At 35.6% G+C, this 15,787-nt stretch overlaps 1 protein-coding gene across 3 annotated transcripts; it reads right to left on the reverse strand.

Annotated features, from left to right (window-relative positions):
• Window positions 1-185: 185 nt before the first annotated feature.
• Window positions 186-12,963, reverse strand: LOC102591968 (uncharacterized). 3 transcript variants are annotated; one of them, XM_015306159.1, is made up of 18 exons: window positions 12,708-12,962; window positions 10,860-11,063; window positions 10,496-10,677; window positions 8,603-8,729; window positions 8,362-8,529; window positions 7,187-7,894; window positions 6,610-6,705; window positions 6,342-6,434; window positions 6,077-6,166; window positions 5,811-5,903; window positions 5,344-5,426; window positions 4,131-4,182; window positions 3,803-3,889; window positions 3,664-3,704; window positions 2,300-2,351; window positions 1,819-1,905; window positions 1,277-1,311; window positions 186-1,194 (listed from the first exon to the last, which is right to left on the reverse strand). In XM_015306159.1, the coding sequence occupies exons 1-18, from the start codon at window positions 12,837-12,839 to the stop codon at window positions 480-482; spliced, it is 3,045 nt and encodes a 1,014-aa protein (XP_015161645.1). In that variant the 5' UTR covers window positions 12,840-12,962; the 3' UTR covers window positions 186-479. The 3 variants fall into 3 exon arrangements, with proteins under 3 accessions (XP_015161645.1, XP_015161646.1, XP_006341687.1); XM_015306160.1 differs by lacking the exon at window positions 5,811-5,903 and having other exon boundaries at window positions 12,708-12,963; XM_006341625.2 differs by lacking the exon at window positions 6,342-6,434.
• Window positions 12,964-15,787: the final 2,824 nt, after the last annotated feature.

The following is a 15,787-nucleotide window of genomic DNA, read 5'->3' on the forward strand; positions in this document are numbered from 1 at the left end:
GGGTGGGGGGGGGGGGCAAAGGCAAATCAAAACTTTATAAGCTCTATGGGTTCAACCATCGAGGTTCTTAGCATTAAACCCGTTATATTACTAAAGTTATGACTTCATGGATGCTATTTATTGCAATTTTAGAAAATTTTTACACATAAAAATACTAGAATCAGATGAATTCACAATGCAATGGATTAGTTCAAAATTACCTTAAGCAGAATATACTAGACAGTAGACACTGCAACTGTTCAAGGAGTTGTAGCATTACATACAAACATTCCAGTTGTAGTTTTTGCTATATGACAAACTCGATGCTACACAAAATGCGAATGTTTACAAAAAGAGTTAAATTTACCATCATGTACAAAATAAAATTCACCCATGAGCAATTTTGCCAGCTTCATGATGATCATTCACAAAAATAAGCCATGTCAAGATAACCGTCTTAGTGTTCAGAAAAATTAGTAGAGGGATAAAACAGTTGTGGGCTATAAAAGCTCACTCAACCTACTCAGCCAATATTGTTCTTGATCCTTCGCCTCCTTGATGTCCTGCTGAACTTTTTCACCCAGTATTTCAAATGCTTTGACAGACCTTTGCACCTCTCCTGCTCGGCTTTGGGCCTCTCGCAAGCGCCTTTCAGTCTTTTTGAGTCGTTTCTCTGCTGCTAAGACCTCCTTGTTCCTTTCTACCAAATCCTTTCTAGCTGCTTTAGAGACGAGCATGGTAGTCTCTCTTAACGCCATTAGTAAGGAAGACTTTTTCTCCATATCCTCCTCTTTAGAGATCTCATCCAGATACTGTTGCAGCCAAGCTACATCAAGCTTGGCATCCACAGCATCAGAGACTACAGATCTCATAGCTTTAATGGAAGAAATACTAACATCACCGGTTTTCAGCCGCCCGACAACATCACTAACAACATCAAGCAGGGAAGCTCTGGCAGCCAGTGATTTACATTGACAGTTGACTGTAATGTCACCATACTTGGCAAAAATGGCAGCAAGTATAGGAGCACTGCTCACTTTTACTTTATAGCCACGCACATCCACCAGCTCACTGGACACATCACCATCTTCGGGCGACACCTTTATAGTTGTTGTCAAACTCCTTGGATTTTCGTCTACTCCAGATTCTGAACCTTCAACCTTGATCCCTTTATTTTGGTGCACTCCTTTTGGAGTTGAATTATGCTGCATGGTCCTTCATAAAAAAATACTTCGTTTAGCTCAAATTCCATTTATTATCATGCAAAGGGGGTCTAAATGTGATAAAAATAACTTACATTGTTGGAGTCATCGGATCGTCAGTTGCTTTCCCCTGCCAAAATTTTGAGCATAGTCAGGTGTTATGAAGTAAATACTAAGATTAACTTTTTCAAATTTTTATCACTTTGCCATGCATGCTTTCTAGGTTCACTTTGTACTAAACTTCTGCTGCAGTTTGCCATTCACAATGACACTCTGTGAACACTTTTAGAGACCAAAATGGTTGTCATGCAGGGTGAAAAGGACTAATTTAGCAAGGCAAAATAAATTCACGTGAACGTGAATCTTCGCTTATAACTTCTCTTTTGAAAGTTTTAATTACAAGGAAGGGCTATTTCGTTCTTTCAGAAGTCATTATTTTCTTTCAGATAATGTGATTGGATCTTAGTGCTTAGAGATGGCAAAGTGTAATGTTTAGTTAGAAGGAGATGACAACGTACAACGTAGCAGAACTTAGATGACAGTGTGAAAAACCCTCTGAAATAAGATGACTACAGAAGAGAAGAGAAAGAGTCAATGATTAGTGTACCCGACTACGATTGAAGTAGCACCAACTTACACTATATAACTTTGTTTTGCTGCATGCGTTCTTCTTGCTTTCAGTACCAGGAGTTAGCAACGGCACATCATTATCAACATTCAAAGCCTGCTCAAAAAATTGACACTAAGAATGCAGAGAATATAGGTTTCATAAAGTGAAACACATTTCAGTCCATGGAGAATGGTTTTAACTCATGCAAGTTCTACCCAAAACAATATCAACTCCGTAAAATAGGTGAAATAGGATAATACCAGCAGTTCTTTCGTAAATAATAAACCAGGATAACATAAAATAGGTGAGATATACTTTCATTAAATGAAGATGCTCAGCAGAAGCAAGGAGAAAGATACTATCCATTAAAAGTATATAACAAAAACAAGAACCGCAGAAAAGCGCCAAACTCTATTGGGGCTTAAAGCACAAAGTACAATTAAAGTGCAAGGGGCAAGCCAAAGATGTGTAGCTCATAGGCAGAAAGCTTCCACACAAGTACTCTCACCTTCTTTTTTTTCCTTGTATGGCGATATGAATCAATAATGCAACCAAGGCGCCTGCACATTAACAACTTATGTAATACTTATCAACCACTAAAATTGTTTCACATAGATATTTGAGAAAGCAATAGCTTCGAAGTACAACATAAAAAATTATTAACTTCCAAATGTGCCATATTATTTTATCCTAAAGGTCACAAGAGAACATAGTACTTCTAGTGACTTTATTTTTGCATTAGTGTAAGTGACCCAGTAGTCCTGCTGATGCCTTAAAAAGATTTACAGAAACCATCTGCGCCACTGTACAATTAACATCAAATGCAATCAGTCAACATATTGAATACCCACCCAAATTTCATTGACACTCTTATTTTACTAGGTTTTATGTCAGAAGTTCATCAATATTTCAAAAAGGGAAAAAAAATCAGTACAAACATAACACCATTTTGTTGCTTCATTGTTCACATACATCAGTGCTCGACTTTTAGTTGTTTTTTTCCCTTTTAGCATTTACTTTTAGAACAAACTCTAACAAAGTGTCTTATATTTTGTTTACATCCCGAATATACTAAAAGGAATCACCTATCAACATAAATGCTAGAAAAAAACTGTAAATATCTGGAAAATGAAGTATAACGTCATGCTTGTTTTCTTCAAAAAAATGAGGGAGGCTTGTTTATATGTAATTATGTAAACAGATTAAATAAGGCAGGAGACGAAAAGGGAGGTTTTAATCCCCATCTTTGCAAGAAGATTTTGCATAATATCTGATGGGATACAAGTATCACTTTTCTGATGCATACATAGGTGAAGACAGAAGTATAAGGGTAGCTTATCTGAAGATACGGACACCAAATAACACGGCAACAGAAGCAAACTAGTAAAATAGGGAATGCAAAAGAGTTGAATTTTGGACACCTAATCTATCGAGAAGTTTTACTGAAGGCAAAAAAGGGTGACATTTTCAGCGAGAGACTTGCAGGTATATGCATGTCTATGTGAGAGAACAAGATTAAAATTGGATAGTTGAGTTAGATTCGATGCACCAAAAAAAAAATTAAAGAACACAAAAGAAGCACCACACAGGAAAAGCTAAATGAAGGTGGTTGACAAGAGGGGTTGCTCGGATGGTAAGCACTCTCCACCTCCAACCCTGAGGTTGTGGGTTCAAGTCATCAAGGGAGCAAAAATGGTGGGAACTCCTAGGGATGCTAAAAAAAAAGAAGGTGCTTCATCTATAACATCTAAAGCTATCCAGCATGTCACAATGATCTAAGTTCTATTCTGACGCTAATATTTAGCTCTCAAGCAGCATTTCAAATCATCAAATTACTTGCCATGAATGAGAAATCAGGTGAATGAAGCTTACATGTCAGACAAATCACTTGGACCAGGAGCAATCTCGTGTATCTGAAATACATCCATCCAATAAGTCATGCAAATAAAGACAAGCACAGAACAGACGGGTAGAGAAGAGAAGGGAAAAGAAAAGCCTGGCAGGAACCCACAGGATCTGATGCATTGTCATTGTCAACTAGTTCCCAGCGTTCCTTTGTAAGATTAAGCATTTCTTGATCGCCATCTCCATAGATCACCTTAGAATATCATGAAAAACATGAATGATGAAACATTTCCAAGGCTTAGAAAATTGCTTGCCAAATTAACTTCAACTTAGATTCTGACAACCTGTGAAACTGTAGACTGATACCAGCCTATTAGCATATGAGGAGCATCAACCAGCATTTAAGGGAGTACGAATGTATGATTACATAAAGCAGTTGAACTCAATTAATATACAAGAAAAATAATGTTTATATAGCCATTCTAAATCTTTACCGTGTGCTTCTTCTCTGAATGGTCAAAATCAGTGACAAGTCCTTCATAGAACCTACAGAATGTGAATGCTACGTGATATGACATTTGAACTAAAAAATGAACCTCATTAGAACGAAAAAAGTAATGTGTCAAAATTCTAAAACAAAAAGGGATAATAAGAAGCTCAATGCTCAAAAGTCTGCCTGTATGGACCTAAGAATATTTTTGAGAAAAAGAAGGAAGAAAGTAAACACCAAATCTTTTTGGGCAGATACTACCAAATATCTAATATGATGCAATGACAAAACCAAGCACCAACAAGATACATCTGCTTAACGATGTCCTTTAACTTATTTTACCTTAAGAAAGGTCCCTCTATTGGTTGAACATCAGATTTTAAACATATATTCCCATATTTTTTTCTTTGATCAAGATATATCCCCATATTAAAAACCTTTTCTTTTCAGGGAAAAAAAAGAAAAGAACCCCCATTTTCTATTTAAGGCATAGAGAATCAGCTGAACCATTATCTTTCTCAAATATAACCTATAATGTTAGGCCCTCATAAATCTCTGTTTTTGACAATGTGAGCATTCAATAAGTGGAATTAAGCTTGAAAATGGAACCCAGATATCACTACTTGTATATTTCGACTCGTCAGATCTACCTTTTTCAGCTTTTAGTCAAACATTGTTAACAACTTAACATGCAAGTGTACCAGTTCCCCCTTCTCAACGACAAGCCATCAACCCAGAGTTTCATGCCAAGAGTTTAGATGCCCTTGAGTCATTATTACGGCTGGACTACAACAAGTACTTGAATTTAATTTTTATAGCAAGAAACTTTAAGATTGTAGTTGACCATACTATACCCTCTTCTTTGCTCCTTCCAGTTGATTGGGGGTCCAATATAAGCCAGTATCGTCTTCATGATTTTTATACAATATTCTAGTTGCTACTACCTACCATTGACAAATTGCTTGCCTACTTCTGTAATTGACATCACAACTGAGGCTGATGCATATGCATTATTCATATTCAGAAATTTATGACAAAGCAATTCATTCAGTGTTATTCGGATGAAAAAAATGTGACTCACTCAGTGAAAGAGCAAGTCAACATTTAAACTTTTAACAGGAATATCTGAAGCTTGGCTACATAATATACCCCCATCCACATCGGGTCCCCAACTCATTCTCAAAAAAAATATATACATATTCAGTGAAATCACATACACTTGATCAAGTGGCCACCAAACCCTTACTCTGCAGCCAACGAGCTCCTTGCCATGCTCTCTGACAACCTTATCCGCAGAATCCTAAGGAAAAGATTATAGAGATGATCATCAGTCTAGAGAGCAAACACTGATACATCTAGAGACAAGATGGAAGCGTTGAAAAGTATCCACATCAGATTCATTATTAGTCAAAAGTCTTTTCTCTTCAGTTACAACTGGTAACTTCTTTATAAAATTTCATGACATCAGGACTGTATCACAGGTAGAGGACAGTCACGTTGAAGATAGAAAAAAAGAAAATATCCTCTACTCTTAAGTTAAATAAACAAAAGTAAAACTACTTTCAGCACATAAATAACCTCACTGGCAAATTTTATGGAACATTCACTTTAGTGATCACTTGATAAAGGTTGTCTAATCTCACTAACTGTAAGTTAACTCTAATTAAAGATAATAAATGTTTACCTCTTCTTGTGATGGCGAGTTCTTCCTTTTACGTTGTTCTTTAGAGCTTTTGGGGAAGTTGCTTTGCTTGATGATTGAGACAGAACCCAATGCCTGAACCACTCAATTTTTATACATAATAAGCCCAAAACTAAGGGTAGAACAAACACTTTACTTGAATCCATATAATATTCCAAAACAAGTACATTCACTTTAGTAATCACTTACTGAGGTTGTCTAATATCATTAAATATAAGCCAGCTCTATTAATGATAACAGATGTTTACCTCTTCTTGTGATGGCAAGTTCTTCCTTTTATGTTCTTTAGAGGTTTTGGGGGAGGTTTTTTCTTTGGTGTTTGAGACAGAACCTAATGCCTGCAGAGATCAATTTATGTACATAATAAGTCCAAACTAAGGGGTATATTAAATACTTTACTTGAATCCACATAATATTCCAAAACGAGTACATTCACTTTAATAATCACTTACTGAAGGTTGTCTAATATCATTAACTATAAGCCAGCTCAAATTAATGATAACAGATGTTTACCTTTTCTTGTGATGGTGAATTCTTCCTTCTCCGTTGATCCTTAGAGGTTTTGGGGGAGGTTCTTTCTTTGGTGTTTGAGACGGAACCTAATTCCTGCAGGGATCGATTTATGTACATAATAAGTCCAAACTAAGGGGTATACTAAATACTTTACTAGAATCCACATAATATTCCAAAACGAGTACATTCACTTTAGTAGTCACCTACTGAAAGTTGTCTAATATCATTAACTATAAGCCATCTCTAATTAATGATTACAGATGTTTACCTTTTCTTGTGATGGTGAATTCTTCCTTCTCCGTTGATCCTTAGAGGTTTTCGCAAAGTTGCTTTCTTTGGTGATTGAGAAGACAAAGCCCAATGCCTGCACAATTCAATTTACGTATACATTAAGCCCAGAACTATCGTGGGTGGTGTAAAAAGAGGAAATAGGAGAGTTTTTGAAGGTGTAGAGTCAAGTTTCTCTTAGTTGAGAAGTAGTCTCCGTTCCCTTATTTTCTTTTGGCATAATCAGAAAATTCCTTGTTGTATAGAGGATTGGATGGAGTGTGTAGAGAATCATAGTGTGTAGATTCTTTGCTTTTTGGTATATCTCTTGTATACGGCAAGTTTAGCCATATTTATGAATGAAAAAACTTTTACTTGATAAAAAAAAATAGTCCAGGAGCAGAATAAATACAACAACATACCCAGTGAAATCCCACAAAGTGAGGTCTGGGGAGGGTAGAGTGTACGCAGACCTTACCACTACCTCGTGGAGGTAGAGAGGTTGTTGCCAAAACGAATACACAACTTCCTAAACGAATTCAGCCAATTGGCGTTAACTGTTTAAGACTTTAATTTACCTCAGCTCCTGATTCATCAACGGATAACCTCCGTCTTTTATCACGATATCTGGCTGGTATATTTTTCTTGTCGTCTTTTTCATGTTTCTCTTCTAATGCCTCCACAACAACAAATTCTTCTGAAGCAACCGATGTAGGTTGTGAGACTTTCTTCTTGGTTATAGCTCCTGGTGCATCTCTTGCTGAAATTGATTTGTCATTTTTCTCCTTTTGGTGTCTCTTTATACAAGTCATTATTGGAGTCTTCTCCTCACCATACAATCCTTTGGAGATTGCACATTTAGGTGAACAACTACTTCTCTTTTTAGTATCTTTCCCACAATCCTTCAAGAGAATACGGGCTTTTGACCTCCTTTCTCCACTTACCCAAGCATGATCGTATCCTTCCTCTGGTTTGTTCAAAAAATTAGGCTTCCAACCTCTTTTCTTTGAAGTCTGTGTAGCTTCTGGATCTACTGCTTTTTTGGCTGCTGCATTTACGAACCCCAAGTTTTCAGATTGCAAGGTGGTCCTTGAATCGGTACTTTTTTGCTGCTTCATTGCATCTCCATGTTCTGATTCCTTTAAAATTGTATCCGTCTCTAGAACGACATCATTGTCTTTATGCTTGGGATCATCTTTCCCTAGCAAAATAGGTGCTTGATCTAAGAACGGAACAACTATGTCAGGTGCAGCATGTGGTGCAAGCTCTTCGGGAGCATTTTCCACCTGACAAGTGTGTAGCAAAGGAAGAATTCACATCATTAAATCCAGAACAAATATCACCTATAATCTGTGAAGTTACCTTTACTTATCACCTTTAGATCAACAATTAATCAGCAAAACAAGAAGAGTTTCTGACTATCTCATAAAGGAGCTTAAGTTTTATCTTTCTCAAGCTAGTCTAAAAATGAGGACAGCTTGGTGGAAAACGTGTACACATTCCTGAGTTTATAATAGTAAAAAGAAATACGGAAAAGGAATGCTGAAATGTAGTAAATATGTCTAGGATCAGTGCTTAATCAGCTGTTCAGGAAATACGGAAGATCTAATAATCTTAGAAAAAAGAGGTGGGGTTGGGAACTCCATTCTTTGTAACTTAGAAAAGAGAATGAGAAATGGAGAATTACACAACTAAACAATCATGTTTTTTACAAATAATTGCAGGAATTACTTTGATTATCAGATAGACCCACCGTGGTTTTACTTTCAAGTGCCTCAATCCAAATCAATTCAACAACTTCCGAGTAGTTGTTAATGGAAATGCCGAGGGACCTCACTGCTTTTGGAAGATATGGATGAAGTTTGACAGCACTTTCTTGAAGAACTCTCTCTCCCAACACATAGGAACGAGGTGACACATTCTAAACCAAAAGAAGATGTCATTAAAAATAATGAGAAAGATAAATGAATAAAGTTGTAAAGGAAAAGCTATACCTGGTTTTCCTTCTTAACACTACTTATGAGGATGTTCAGAAGCTGCATTGGAATTTCTTCACTCTCTTTTATTATAATGCTCATTATTTCCTCGATGTCCATGAATACTTGATCAGGGTGGTCCGGCCTTAAAATGGGGCAAGAGACAAAACATGGTCAACCATTTCCCAGAAGAAAAAAATGGCATACTGAGGAACTGGTAGTCTTTGAACTTTATGAAGAAAAAAAGAATGCGGTACACTTTGACATGCTATGTACCTCAGCATATAAGTTCATTTATGCAGCATTCAATATATGAAGGTACAACGGTGAATATTCTGCTAAAACTGTCATATACTCCTTCCATCCCATTGCTATAAGTGTGTATGATTGGTACAAATTTTAACATGTATAATTGAATTATGATTATTAGTGATAGTGGAAAAATATTTAATTTATAGTCGAAGAGTTAGTTTGATAAGAAAATATCATACTTATCAGATTTCGAATTTGGATAGTCAGACATTGAAGTATTAGAAGTTGGATACTTGGCAGCCGGTTGTTGAGATCCCAGAAAAATTTGAGTGGGCGAAAAGACTATATACTAAGGGAGGGAAGATAAAGTATATCGACTCTCCTTAATATACACACATATTTTATATCTATTGTCTATATTGTGCATGCTTGTAAGTGTTTCAGCAATTTGGAGAAGATCATTGGGGATTTTTATTGGAAGGGTAAGAAGTGTAAAAGGAACTTCACCTAGTAGAGTGGAAGAAGATTATGGTTCCCACATGGAGGGGGAAGGAATTAGGAGACTGTCCACCTATAATACAACGCTTTTATAGTAAGTTGTGGAGATTTTCTCCCGGATAGAAATGTGCATGCTTCATGGAGAGTGGTTATATAGACTAAATATGGACTAGCATGGTGATTTAGTCTTCTGGTGAGTGGGCTAAATTCATTTGGAAGTGACTTCTCTTCATCGTGAGACTGATTGAAGCTGCTGAAACTGCACCTAGTAGTTGATTGGTGCCAGAAATGAGACATAGTTTCTCCCAGTCCTCCTGGTCTTTCAGCCTTTACTTCCTTTCCTTTTTACTTTTCAAGTCTACCAATCTGTCTTTTAAGATCAAGAATCCATCTGGAACAACCCTTTGGCCAACTGCAACCTTTGAAACTTGGGGATGATGGGCCCACTCCTCTACCCTTCTCCACTTAAATACTGGATTTAGTTCGCTTGGGGCAGGGCTCTAACTTGTGACATAACACTGAAGTCCCTCAATCGGTGCCTATTGAGCTAACCCCTGGTGACTTAAGTCTACCAATCTGATCCACAACTACCAAAATCTCAACTTTCTTCATGTTACCAAAACAGAGAAGAGGAAAAACAACACTATAAATCACTGTTGTTCTTTTCCACGTTTGCACTCCCATTTTACTAGCTCTATGGGCATAATCAATTGATCACCTTCAAAGCCCAAATCAATTCGAAATAAAACAATTTGTGTTCCAAAAAAAGGGCTCACTGAATTGCTTGTTCTCAGCTGGGACAATCTTTCAAGGACATGCAACTGCTGAGGCACCCATATAGAATTTCTCCTAAGTCCTAAGACAGATATTGACCAAGACAAAACTCTAAGCCAAGTATCTAACTAAAATATACTGAACCACAAGATAGCAGTAGTCACAAGCAATTACTCATCTCATTCATGAATGTTCTGCTCTTTTAGGTTGACAGTGCACAAATAAATAAATGAAAAGGAAAAGGGAAAAGTAATACTTCAGCTTGTGGCAAGGACAGAGCATACATTTACCAGAAAAACAAAAGATAAAATACCAGCAAAGTTACACCCGGTCCAATCCCTCTTTCCTTTAGAAAATTATGAATGAATCACATCATTGGATATATACCTTATACTATTCAGAAAATGTTGAAACATCTGAACAATCAACGCATCTAACTCGAGATCCCACATCAGCACGCACGTTCGGTACTTTGCAAGAACTTCAATAATAGAGACAGCCTTTGAATAACAGCGACCATCCAAGCAAGACAATTTCCCAAATGCCAACACTGCAAGCTCAAAAAAGTCCTGTCCACCAATTGAGCAAGAAACCAACAGTGAGTATGTATAAATACTATTCATGCATCCAAGAAAATCATAGATGCATAACTACTACAGAATATGAGCCATCAATTACAAAGCAAAAAGAGAGACTGGAAACCAATCTAACTTCCAACTTGGGCAAAGAAGGTTGTATGAATTGTACTTGCCGTAAGTCTGCTATCATCGTATGGTTGATCTGGAGCTGTAATTCTCATGATCTCACTAATGCAAGATGCAACTGACACCTTCACATCTATGTCAGGATGTCGTAGAAGTCCATCTGCAACTAGTGCTTCCATTGCAGGCCGAAAAGCATCTCGTGCTGATGCAGGGGGAACTTGCTTCACCATTGACAAAAGATGCTCTAAATTCTGAAATTTGCATACCATTAAAAAAATGTTTGAACCATGTCAAATACATTGGAAGCGCTTCTCTGGATAATAAATGAAATCTAGATCATGAGATCTTGTAGCAAATAGAGAATAAATAAAGTTCTAAACTACATCACAAGGTCAAACATCTCTCTTTCCACAGTTATATGTCCTTTCATCCATCAGGAACCCTGATTATGTCCTTCACACATCAAGAAGTAAAAGAACATATATATATAATTCCATTACCAGGTAAAGTGAATAAGCAATGCCAAATGGAAATCATAATCTGTGATAAAACTTAAGTAAAAGCACAAGAAGGGAAAGCTAGGCCAAGTTCCTTCAGAACAATAATGATTCAAGATTGATCATGTTGACTGATCCTTCTTCCCTAGTTATGTGCAAGGAACATGTTGAGAATAGTCGATATCACAATCTAGGTCTAGGTGCTAGGTTAGATAATAACTTTTTTTCCTTACTAGATCAGAAAGTAATATCCAATGAACAAACAACAAAGCTCAAGACTAAAGAATCAGTCAATGTAGTATAATATTCATTGATGGATAAGGTCGCCTCCTGCGCAAGCCTAAAAACTTCCTAACCGTGAACATCTAACCTCCACAATCCCAAATCTACAGACAAACAACAACCACATACCCAGTGACCAATGTAATGCCACAAGTGGGGTCTTGGGAGGGAGGCGTGCATGCATCCTTACCCCAAATCTACATAAACGTGGGATCAAAATTACGAGTGAAAGAATGTTCTTGAGAAGTCAAGGTGACAACTTTTTTGGCTATCTTGGTTTGCCAAACAATTCAAGCATATAGTATTAGGTGGTGGATATCTCAGCCTTCGTAATATTACTGATTTCATAAAGATTTTAGGGAAACCATAGGATAATTCAAAGATTGTGTTATCTTATGGATTCCCTAAAGTCCTTACGAAATCAGTAATATTACGAAGGCTGAGATATCCACCACCTAAAAAGGTTGTCACCTTGGCTTCTCAAAATAATACAAGAACATTCTTTCACTTGTATTTTGATCCCACGTTTATGTAGATTTGGGGTAAGGATGCGTGCACGCCTCCCTCCCAAGATCCCACTCGTGGCATTACACCGGTCACTAGGTATGTTATTGTTGTTGTGGTTTGTCTGTAGATTTGGGATTGTGGGGGGTAGATGTTCACACTTAGGAACATTTAGGCTTGCACAGGAGGCGAATGTGAACCTTATCCATCAATGAATATTATACCACATTGAAATGATTCTTTAGTCTTATGCTTTGTTGTTTGTTCATTGGGTATTACTTTCTGATCTTGTAAGGGAAAAAAGTTATTATCTAACCTAGCACCTAGACCTAGATTTTGATATCTACTATTCTCAACATGTTCCTTGCACATCAAAGAAGGTTGGTAACCAATTAGGGTCCTTTCATCCTGTGATTAATTAAAAAATTGGTAACCTAAAACAAATTTCAGAACAGTTTAAGAATTCTGTTATAAAGAAATTAAACAAATTACAAACAACAGCATTGCAGCAACGAACAGGAGTAAGTACAAAAAATTGAGACCCCTTGGTCCTTATGTACGTTTGGGTCTAAGCAGATAAACAAATGGCAAGAGAAAAGAAAAGGGTCTCACATCAAGTTTCTCCAGAAGCTCCTCTTTAGAAGAAGAAGTAGGCTGCTGAAGCAGCTCATTCCCAGCTTCAAGAAGTTTTTTGTTCCGTTCTTCCTCTTCATCTGAAACGGAAACACGAACCAGGGCACCCATTTCTTTTTTCCAGAGCAAACGAGAGCACTGCAAAATCAAAAGACCCAAAAGGTGACACCAGTACTAGTGAACAAAGGACAAGTAAGTAAGAGAGAGAAGATGGAACGCATGCAGCAGAGGTAGAGCACATCTGTCAAAAAAAATATTTTATTTTTCAAAAAACCGAACAAGAAAAACTGAATTATTTTTTTTAAAATTATTTTCTTAGAAAAACTGAATTAAAGTTTGTATTTCTCGACTTTTGGCTTTATTAATTTAAATTAAAAGTTAGTTTTTAAAATATATTTTTTTAATCTTTTTCAAAAAAAATTATTTAAATTTGGAAATATCAAGCCTTGCTCCTTGGTCAGAGACAAAATTAGATTTTTTTCCGTTCGGTGTTTGGCATCCACATTAAAATTCGAGTAAATACGAATCACGCTAGAAAGTCACACATTAGGGTTAAAGTGTTTCCTAACAAAGGGAACTAACTCCCTGCCCAAGGGGACTCGAGATCTCTTACCACTTCGCTATTGTCCTTGTTGGTAGAGACAAAATTAGATTAGGTGGGCATAAATCTATAAAATTATTTTTATTTTTAAAGGAACGTGCACATATAATAAACTTTTTCTAATAAAGATTGCAAATTCAATTATATCGTACTCACTTGCATTTACACATAAATTGTTATTCTTGTAAATAAAATGAAAATTAAGGAATTTTAGTAGTTCAGTTAGTTGGTTTACCTGAGCATCTATCCCGTTAATAAGAATTCGATTCTACAAATTGTAATCCTCTAGCTATTTCCCCTTCCCCTATACCCTTTTTTTTTCAAAAAAAATAAAAAATACAGGTGGAAACAAGGGAGAGGCAAATGGATTGATGTCGAAACTGATTTTCTTCATCGTCATCTCCGTCATCTTGAATTTTCTTCATCTCCGCCGCAGTGATTTTAGTTGTGTTTGAAATGAGAAGTGTCGATAACATCTTTATATAGGAGGCGATATTGATTAGGTTTTGAAAGTTATTACATTTTTATTTATTTATTCAGTTCAAATTTTAGTACAAATCTTTATTTCGTCCAAAATTTATTACAAACCTTTACTTCGTCCAGATTTTATTACAAACCTTTATTTCGTCCAAATTTTACTACAAATTTTTATTTCGTCCAAATTTTATTACAAACTTTTTTTAAAATTTGATTTTTGCTTCTAGTTTTATACTAATATAACTTTTTTTTCTTTTTATGAGATAAGTCTCTGGATAAAAATAACTTTAAAGAAATATAAGAAATAAGACATTTTCTTTATTTTGATCCAAGACGACATGAGAGTTGATGTTTCAAGTTTTCTCATTTGGATCACGTCGTGGGACATGAATTCCATTTAAAAATAAAATAATTTTTCTGAGTAAAAATTATTGTTTCACTTGTAATATTTTCTAAACTTGTTTTTAAAAATTATAAATTCTCCTTTCAAATGTAAAAATTATTATTTTTCTTCGTGAAACTGTGTTAAAGGTATACCCTTTCTTCCTCAATTACTATTTAGTTGGATGATTTTTTTTTTAAGAAACTCATTTTTCTTCTTTTATTCAAAATTAAACGAGAGTAAAATTTCCCTTTATTGGAAACTATATTGGATACATTAAGTTTCTCATTTATATAAACTCTTTGTAGATTCAATATCAACTCTATTTGAGTCATTGTATTTGCCACAATCGTTTTGCTTTATTAAATTTTAACATCCCTATTTGATAAATCATTTTTTTACTATTTTATTGAACTAGGGGGGGGGGAGGGTTTATAAAAACAACTAAGGTAAGGTAGGAGGTAAAATTTGTATACACTCTACTCTATTTTAGATTGCATATGAGAAGTATATATTATTTATTTTTATATTATTACACATAGCTTATACAATATCTATTCATTATTTGTATTGTACATATACAATTACATAAGTATTGTATAATTATAGATAAGCTCTAGATTTTTTACTTCCAGCGTATATTCAATGTATATAATTAATAGATAACAATGTATATAATGTGTTAAACAAAGTATAAAATAAAAATGATTTAAAATAAGCAAGAAAAATGGGTGCACAAAAAATGATTTAAAATAGAGCAACTTTCACATATAGCAAACACAAAAATCATATTTGTATGCTATAACAAAGTTTGTATAATTGCGCTCCATAGCAAACATAAATATGTATATTTCGCTATACATATACAAAAGAAAGCAATTGTATAATCTACTTTGGTATACATATACAAAAAGATCAATTGTATAAAGTGAGAGAGGCGAGTGAGCAAGCGAAATCTGGGAGAGGGGAACGAAAATATATGTATATATACAATTTTCACGCATTTTATACATTTGTGTTTTTGTATAAAGTGAGAGAGCGAGATCTGGGAGAGAGATCTGGGAGAGGGGAACGAAAATATATGTATATATACAATTTTCACGCATTTTATACATTTGCGTTTTTGTATAAAGTGAGAGAGGCGAGTGAGAGAGCGAGATCTGGGAGAGGGGAACGAAAATATATGTATATATACAATTTTCACGCATTTTATACATTTGCGTTTTTGTATAAAGTGAGAGAGGCGAGTGAGAGAGCGAGATCTGGGAGAGGGGAACGAAAATATATGTATATATACAATTTTCACGCATTTTATACATTTGCGTTTTTGTATAAAGTGAGAGAGGCGAGTGAGAGAGCGAGATCTGGGAGAGGGGAACAAAAATATATGTATATATACAATTTTCACGCATTTTATACATTTGCGTTTTTGTATAAAGTGAGAGAGGCGAGTGAGAGAGCGAGATCTGGGAGAGGGGAACAAAAATATATGTATATATACAATTTTCACGCATTTTATACATTTGCGTTTTTGTATAAAGTGAGAGAGGCGAGTGAGACAGCAAGATCTGGGAGAGTGGCGAACGAGATCTGGGAGAG

This window comes from Solanum tuberosum, unplaced genomic scaffold (genome assembly GCF_000226075.1).
Source record: "Solanum tuberosum cultivar DM 1-3 516 R44 unplaced genomic scaffold, SolTub_3.0 scf00026, whole genome shotgun sequence".
In the NCBI taxonomy this organism is placed as follows: domain Eukaryota; kingdom Viridiplantae; phylum Streptophyta; class Magnoliopsida; order Solanales; family Solanaceae; genus Solanum; species Solanum tuberosum.

Excerpts from the sequence above, each read along its gene's own strand:
- LOC102591968 (XM_015306159.1), bottom strand. The coding sequence starts at position 12,839 with ATGGGTGCCCTGGTTCGTGTTTCCGTTTCAGATGAAGAGGAAGAACGG. Across the intron at positions 8,530-8,602 it reads GTGTTAAGAAGGAAAACCAG|AATGTGTCACCTCGTTCCTA; the intron begins GTATAGCTTTTC and ends CTTTTGGTTTAG. Across the intron at positions 3,890-4,130 it reads ATTCAGAGAAGAAGCACACG|GTGATCTATGGAGATGGCGA; the intron begins GTAAAGATTTAG and ends TGATATTCTAAG.